This window comes from Bremia lactucae, linkage group LG6 (genome assembly GCF_004359215.1).
Source record: "Bremia lactucae strain SF5 linkage group LG6, whole genome shotgun sequence".
NCBI classification, from domain to species: Eukaryota; Oomycota; class Peronosporomycetes; order Peronosporales; family Peronosporaceae; genus Bremia; species Bremia lactucae.
Genome location: NC_090615.1, coordinates 7,933,312 through 7,941,602, shown reverse-complemented (window position 1 = coordinate 7,941,602; position 8,291 = coordinate 7,933,312). Strand labels below are relative to the sequence as shown.

At 46.3% G+C, this 8,291-nt stretch overlaps 3 protein-coding genes across 3 annotated transcripts; 2 read left to right on the top strand and 1 right to left on the bottom strand.

The window, feature by feature from the left end:
• Window positions 1–3,695: 3,695 nt before the first annotated feature.
• On the top strand, window positions 3,696–4,034 carry CCR75_005267 (uncharacterized protein; the record flags this gene model as incomplete). Its single annotated transcript, XM_067963349.1, has 1 exon — window positions 3,696–4,034. One exon carries the CDS (start codon window positions 3,696–3,698, stop codon window positions 4,032–4,034), a length of 339 nt encoding a protein of 112 aa, XP_067818357.1.
• A 114-nt stretch (window positions 4,035–4,148) lies between these two features.
• On the bottom strand, window positions 4,149–4,481 carry CCR75_005268 (uncharacterized protein; the record flags this gene model as incomplete). Its single annotated transcript, XM_067963350.1, has 3 exons — window positions 4,149–4,197; window positions 4,227–4,370; window positions 4,456–4,481. The coding sequence occupies 3 exons, from the start codon at window positions 4,479–4,481 to the stop codon at window positions 4,149–4,151; spliced, it is 219 nt and encodes a 72-aa protein (XP_067818437.1).
• Window positions 4,482–4,925: 444 nt separating this feature from the next.
• Window positions 4,926–6,131, top strand: CCR75_005269 (uncharacterized protein; the record flags this gene model as incomplete). Its single annotated transcript, XM_067963351.1, has 1 exon — window positions 4,926–6,131. One exon carries the CDS (start codon window positions 4,926–4,928, stop codon window positions 6,129–6,131), a length of 1,206 nt encoding a protein of 401 aa, XP_067818438.1.
• Window positions 6,132–8,291: the final 2,160 nt, after the last annotated feature.

Genomic DNA, 8,291 nt, shown 5'->3' with positions numbered 1-8,291 from the left:
ATGGCAATAGTAACGCACGAAATATCGGACGAGCTGACCAAGGACATGCAGAGTGGATCACTGTACCACTTCCACCAGCGTCTGGGACATTTGGCATGACGCGGTTGAGCGGATTGCAAGAGGCCCGGCGTGTAGCATCAAGATTACGGACAATTCAATACCTACGTGTGTATCGTGGCTGAAGGGAAGCAGACCAAAATGCGCAGTCGCACAAGGACACGGGGGGGGGAGGGTGCACACTCGCCGATCGACTGTATAGGCGGCGTCATATGCTCGGACCATAAAGGCTCGATGACACCGAAGGACCGACTTGGAAACCTATACTTTATTAAATTTGTGGATCACAAGTCCAATTACTGTCGCGTATAAGAATATGGAAATGGCGGGGCTATTTTTATATATATATATATATATATATTACTCGCCAAGACCAAGGATCAAGCGGCGAAGAGATTCGAGCATTTTGTGGTATTTTTCGAGCGTCAGTTCGGCTGTCGCGTACAGGTGCTAAGGACAGACGGAGGAGGCGAGTATAAGAAAGTTGACCTGTTTTGCAAGTGTTCATCGAAACGCTAAGAGTTTCGATGTCCCACACGTGCTGCATAATCATAACTTTGTTCTCATTCTGCAGGAAAACCCTGTAGCCCTTGGTTTTGTCGCTGCGTCCGGTTATACTGCCGACTTGGGACCTCTTTGCAAGCGAATTCTTTCGCGAATCGCGGTATATAGAGCACACAGATCCAAACATTACAATTTCACGCGAATCAGGAGCACGCTCCGTAAGCACCTTTATCGGCTTTGCTCGCTTTTCGTTAGCGCTTGTTGGGCTGCGATTGAGAATGTACGAAGCATACTCAACCGCATCACCCCAGAATGACAAAGGGAGTCGACTTGCAAATGTCATCGAGCGAGCCATGTTAAGCACTCTGGTGTATTTTCTACAGAGAGCTCCTAAGTTCAAGGACCGATCAGATGTTGCGGGGTTGACAGGTTTAGGTGATGCAGTCTTGCATTCGGCTACGAAAAGTTGAAGTGGAAAGAAGAAGTCAAGGTCATGGACGCGTGCTGCGCACAGGAATCGAGGTGCAACGTAACGGATGCAGTCTTTCGAAGCTCAGGAGGAGCAAGACCGCCAAGATAGCGTCGTGGCTCACGTATACGAGCGCGATCCCAAGAGTAATGGCGAAGCAATGCGCAGCGGCAAGCGCGAAGGATGTGAAATAGCCATGCGTGACGAGATAGAAGCGCTGGAAGAAAATAAGGTTTGGCGTTTAGTCAAGCAAGGCAACAGCAGTAATCCACTACACACCAAGTGGGTGTTTAAAACAAAAACGATGCGCACGGCGATATCGAACAACTCAAGGCTCGGCTTGTTGCTTGCGGAAACAAGCAAGTCTTTGGAGTTGATTACCAGCTTACATTCGCAGCGGTTATGGATATGTCAACGGTGAAGGTGCTACTTGCTCTGGCGGCGACATGGGGAGTGCCCGCAAAGCTCGGGGATATACCCAACGCTTACGTAAAAGCGGATAAGGAGTCTCACCTTGATATATTTTTACAGGTACCATGAGGCATGAATATTGACGAAGAGACGTTGAAGAATTTAGGCGTGTCAAGTAAGAAGGAGCTATCGTTGCAATTTTGTAAGAGCTTGTACGGGCGCAAGCAATCCGGTCGGTTATGAAGCCAGCTTCTGCATACCAAGTTATGTGATGTGCGATTCTACGGAAAGCGCGATAACCAGGACATTGTTGTGGTAGGGGTCTATGTATATGCCCTTCCTGTCACAGGTACCGGTGCGGCTTCGGTTGACCGATTCTTTGCAAGTCTTTCAAGTTTATCAATTAAGAATCTTGGCCGAGTGAGCAAGTTTCTAGGAATACGAGTGGTGCTTAACGACGATGGTGGCTATGTACTGGACCAGGAGGAGTCAATTATTGATTTACTACGCGAGCACGGGCTCTCAGAAGCCAACTCTACGCTTGCTCCTATTGGTGCTGAATTTTACGAGGTGCACCCAAGTGACAGCGCGCTACTCGAGGATAAGGGCAAAAATGGATTACCAACCGTGAAGAATTTTCAGTCACTGGTTGGGTCGCTGCTTTCGGTGGCGCGGTGCACAAGAGCCGACATCGTGTTCGCATTGCACAAGGCGACGCGACAGACCCATCAGCCCCTGCTTCACGATTGGAAGCTTGCAAAGCGGGTGGCGCGCTACTTAAAAGGAACAAGGTCGATGAAGCTAAATATGAAACCATCTGAAAAAAGGAATATGTTAATTGCGCTTGAAAGTCACAGTGACGCCGATTTCGCCGCGGACAAGAATGACAGGAAGTCACTGACCGGAGGTATTATACTTCTCAACGGTATGGCTATCAGCTGGAGTGCTAAGAAACAGGGCGGTGTATTCTTACCGACGATGGGAGCAGAATTTGTGGCGGCGTCGGAGGTTGCCCGAGAGCTCTTAGGCGTGCACAAAATATTATGCGAAATTGGCGTGGTGCCAAAATTGCTCATGCTTATGCATGTGGACAATCAAGCAGCTATACGACAGCTGAAGGGAGAGGCGTCGTCGCTCAAGGCAAAGCGTATTGACATTCGAGTCGATTTTGTTTGCGATTTTGCCCGACGTGGAATTGTGCTGGCACAGTACGTGCGGTTGGAGCAGATGCTAGCTGATTTGCTGACCAAGGCACTCGACGCGACCAAGCTCGCTAAACTACGTGTTTTAATGCATGCCGGATATGAAGGTAAGTTTTTAGCCGAGGAGAAGTGTTAGAATTGCATTATTCTAGTCATTTCACGCTATGTTACTAGAGATTGGTAAGTGTAGCGGCAAACGACTTAGGGCCTGTCGGATTAAAAACTTTGGTCAGTTTTGGCTGTAGGAAAACGCTCGTACACGAGAGAAAGCGAGGTAAGACGGATAACGCAAAAGAATATAACAGAATCGTTTAATTCCAGTGCTACAGACTTCCTCTGTAACGGGTACTGCCGACTTGTACTGCTTCAGTACAAGTCCACTTCGCACTGCTTCAGTTTCGAGTGGTGCCTTACGTTATCTCACGTACACTAGTACGTGCAGAGGAAGACTTCTCTTTAAGGTAACTAGCTTAAAGATGGGTTAAATGAAAACTGTATTAGTATAATTAAGTATCTTTTCTTTCTATCTGTTAACTCTAACTTAATTATAAACTAATTCTAAACATTCAATTGAAATCTTATCTTAACCGTCTCTCTCTTTTGCTTACATCTACAGCTGATTAGTCTGCGGAATAAAAAAGATATAATGGCATTTACCTATTAATGGATAAGATTTCTGAACATTACTATATAAAGTAATATCCTTCAAATATTATCTACCTTTTAGATAATATATTAATTAATTTCAGGTAACAATACACCCCGTTACATTCTACACGATAGCTATCGAACATGACCATGGCTCTAAGCTCCAAGTCCCGGGGGTCATTGTTGCATCTGCAGTCGGCTCAATACTTGAGTTTGCGATTCTATCGCCCAATCTCGTCCAGTGCTTGTATCGCTGCTGTCAATTAGTGCAGTTAGTCAATACATCCGTCAGCTGGTAACGACACACCTATCCTGAAGCGTTTGGAGCTGCTTTCATTCATGATAGCAGCCGGCTAGATCTACTTTATCCGGCTTTCTCTATCCTGAAAGCTTGAGCAACTCACATGCGGCTCATCCTCAAGTACGTTATGTTAACGCAGCCAATGGCCTCGAAGCTACAAACCCAGTATCGACTCGGACCCAACCCGAATCCATGCTCCATCCGCCACAAAGAAACGACCTTCGGCCACTTTGCACGCAGCGACTTTGGACTGCGCGTACTATTGCTCGCATTTCGCGTATACTTCCCAGTGCAAATTTCGGCGCGGATACTTGCCCATCGGCACGCTCAAGTACGCTCAAAGCCAATGCCCATGCGCCTTCGCCGCTTGGGTGTCGAGCGTTTTCGATCAGCAGCATACTATACCCTTTTTGTGTACTTGTGCTGGGCCCTATCATGCTGAATGGGTAAATACGGTGACCGGTCGCTTGCGCATCGTAAGTTGCAACTATATTTGGGCGGCGCACTTCCGTCGCTGTCAAAGCTCCACGCCGCCGATTGGTCTTATTCTAACGTCTTATGGACTTGTTAGCATGGAGAATGTGGCCTTTCGAAACGTTTCGTGGCTGCAACCAAACGCGAGTCCAAAACGCACTTTACTTGAAATTGTTTGCGGGACTGCTGCACTGATGACAACAGTATCAAAAATCTTGGAAACGAGCTATCTGGTTTGGCGAATTTGCGGGGCAGCACCCACGCGCGAGCATTTGGCGCCGACTTGAAATGAGAAACGTGAGGTCTGTGACACATTGAAAAATTATAGAATCGTTTGTTTGTCAAGTAGAAGTTATTGTCATCATACATAGGATAATTGCTACTTTAACCCTGACTGTTGCATAAGCGTCTCCATATTATTTATCCCCGCGTCGTCAGCATGCAACTCTGTGTCAGTACTAGCTTTATGAATTGCATTCCATTATAGACAGCGATGACGCGCAATTGATAACAGCCTCAGTGGCTTTGGATAGGACCCCTGATTGGCCCTGGAATGTGTTCCCGTCGTTCGCTGAATCACACAAAACGAGCGGTGCATTAATTGGAGCGATGATAACAGATGTGTATTACTTACCGAGTGTCCCAATAAAACTTTATCAAGATGGGCCGCGAAAGAGAGAGATAACATACCTGTCTCTTATCAGTAATGGCATGTAACAGCAAGTGGTGCTCGAGAAGGTCGTATAAATAGGATCTAAAAGGATATCTTGACCAGCTAATGCAGCATCGGCAAAAAGGTTTTCATTTCTCCTTTTGCTCTGAGAGACAACACACTACAGTCAAAACCCAGCGCTCGATCATGACAAACGTTGCCACACTCATACGCAAACTCTTTCGGAAAGACAGCAGCGAAGTGATTGGCCATAGCGGCGTGCGCGGAATGCAATTGCGACTTCGGAAGGCAGTGGCGATGGGGAAATTTCGACAAGTAGCGAAGCTTCTCGACCTAGGCGCGTCGCCCGTTTGGATAGAGGACGAGACACATTTGCAGCGGCATCGGTATGCGGGCCCGTGCCGTCTCAATGCGCTTCTATTAGCCTGTCAACGGGGCGACGAAGAGGTGCTGAGTCTTATGCTCGACGTGCTCCTTGCAGAGCCTCAAGTCCTCGCTCATTTCAGCAGCGCCATGTACTGCCTCGTCATCCGCCACAATCATTGGAAAGCTTTTCAGCAATTGCAACAACGGGGAGTGCCCATGGCTGCACCATCCTTGAAATCCTCCACCGATATTCGGGATTCAATCTCTTCAACGCAGCTTGTAAATCTAACTTCGTGGGAACGTCCAAGATCGAAGCTACCACTGCCCATTTATGTGGCAGCCGAGCATGGTCGACACTATATTATGGCTTACCTGCTGGATAATTATCAACACGACTGGGTGAATTATACGTTCAAGGGACATTCACTGCTTTCAGTAGCTACTAGCAATGGTCACTACGACTGCGTACGGGTCTTGCTAGCGCATCAAATAGCGACGAAACGTTCTTTAGAAGCTTCTATTGCATTGGCTCGCCGACATTGGCAAGCTCATATTCTCGTGCTATTGACGAGCTATCTTGCCGAGCTCGATTATGTGTTGCAACAAGATTCCCAAAGCTCTCAAGCAGCAAATTCAAGAATCAATGCCAACAAAGTCATCGAGCTGCGTCGGTCAACTTACCGTGGCTCGATTACAGATACGGTAGGCAGTGATTTTGATGATGAATTTCGACGCAGTAGCCTCGAGTCCGTCACCTCACCGACGAACCACATCAATTCCATTGAAGACTTAAACCATACTAAACCCGTGCTTGTTCAAGCTCAAGTGCAGCGTGTGCAGCAACAAGGCGGTATGGTGTGGTTTCTGGACGGACCAGAACCGGAAAAAGACATTCAGCGCCACCTTGGTCCAAACGGGAAAAGAGTGGACACATTTATGATTTTACAATCTGCACGTGACACCGCCGATAGTAGCTCTTCAAAAAAAGGCGAACCTTGGTGTTGCATAAACGATTTTTATAATTAGCAGGATGATCAAATTGCAACTGTGAAAGACGAACATTTTTAAAGACGAAGTTTACAGCATGCCTGACGAATTGCCACCCGTATTGATAGATAGGCAACACACGCAATCCTTATTAAAGCCGTCCTCAGGATTGCGGACTAGAAGTACTTGTAAGCTTATAAGCGTACGCAGCCGCGTTGACAAATATTGCAAAATTGACAATTATTTCTTCAGAGTCGTCGTTAAATCCTCTTCTTTTGGATTTTCCGCTAAATTACTTTTGGAAATCGATATAGGCACACCCCTTAATTATCTACCTCTGTGTTTATGAGAGAAGCGTAATTAGCAATTTGTTGTTAATTAGAATATATATTAAGAAACGCTTATGCAGGCCTTCCCAGCTTCAGTAGCTCGAAAGGTCTGCAATAAGACTTCGCAATATATGCGTACTTTCATGTTTAATAGCAAAATGCTTTTTCAGCAAAGAAATTTACGAACGAAAGCCGACAAAAATTGAATTGTGGCTCTCATGATGGGTACAAAAAGAGCATTAAGATTCGCCTATTTAAAGCACTTCCGCAAAAGTTGGTAGAAGTGAAGTAAATAAATTCATACTTAGCTTGACCTCCAAAACTAACTAACATACATGCCCTTATCGCTTATTTCCAGCTTAACTTCACCCCTCGCTGCTCGGTTTGCTGCTTTTGTGTTGTAAGCTGTACATTAAACATCGCCAAACGAAAACACGTTTTCTGATGTGCCCAGGGGCAATCACACCCATTACACTACTCATGTGTAGATAATTAGGGTGTGTGGCCATAGCGATTCCCGAACGTGGGGTGATGTTCCAAAGGCCAAAAAGGCGATCTAAATACGATTCTAAAGGGAAAAAATGTTGAGTTTTTGGATGCAGTGGAATAACCCGTGAAAATATTTTATATGACGGTTTTGTTCAATACAGACGGGGAGGGACGTGGCTATACCGGCTCCCTTAAAAAAAGGGAACCGTTAATCTCCCCTCGGTTTTTGGAAAATCCCCTCAGCTTGATATGATTGGCTAATTTTATGCATAGCGCTAACGCACGCCTAGGTAGGTAGAAGACGATATGGTAGCGCTGCCAGCTCGCTGCCTATCGATATCAACTTTTTTGTGCTCAAATTGCAATCATTCAGTCCAGCTTGAATTCGTCTGTGACTTTTCTCATTAAACTATTCAACGGCTCAGGATTCTATTCTGTGGACTGTGTCCTTCTGTTTACTAACAAGATCATTCAATTGTAACGGGGCACTACCGACTTGTACAGCTTCAGAACAAGTCCACTTCGTACTGCCTCTGTAGGCGGGCACGTCGTAATGCGGCCACGCTCTACTTAGACACACACCCTAGCACAGCAAGTAAGCGGTTTAACCTGCTTCTCTTGCGTGCAGTGAGGTAGTTGTGGTGGGCGCGTTAGCGACCTCACCCAACACACGTAGTACTGTGATTAAGAGTCGTCACGAAAGCGGTAATCCGGCTCCTCGTGCGCACTTATCAAGTAGGAAGTAGTTTTCAGACTTATTTATTTTTAATCGTATTAAATATAAATACCTATTTTTACCAATCAAATATCACATCTCTGTAGATAACACTTCATATATATTGCGAGCGTATCTTTCTAAAAACCTCGCGTAACGGATTACACTGGGCATCATCCCTCCTAATGTGAATGCACCCATGTGCATCACATACACAAGGTTGGTCACAAATGTGCACCACACCCGAGTGCGGGGTCTAATTACTATTTTTTAGTAACTGACCATGCCTTAAGTACACCAAAGGTACTTAACAGGGACTGTGTAACATTAGGGCAACTTTAGCCCGTTACACCATCCCCCTCTTTAAGAACGAATTTACAATTTTAAATTCGTCAAAGAGGAGCGAGGAACTGCGAGCAGCTTCACGCACCGTTAGTTCACTCAATCACTCTAGCGACCTGTGTTTCCACACACGCGCCAAAGATGCCACCGAAAAGGGGCCACGTTGGTGGGTCGTCTGCGAAGACGCCCACTCAACCTCACACTAAGCGCACGCGCCGCGTTAATTCGCCGGCTCGTATAATGCCTTAGTCGAAACGCCGACAGCTACTGCTGCTGTCGCGTTAACGGGGCTTAAGGATCCATCCCACTTTAACAGTGAGGATG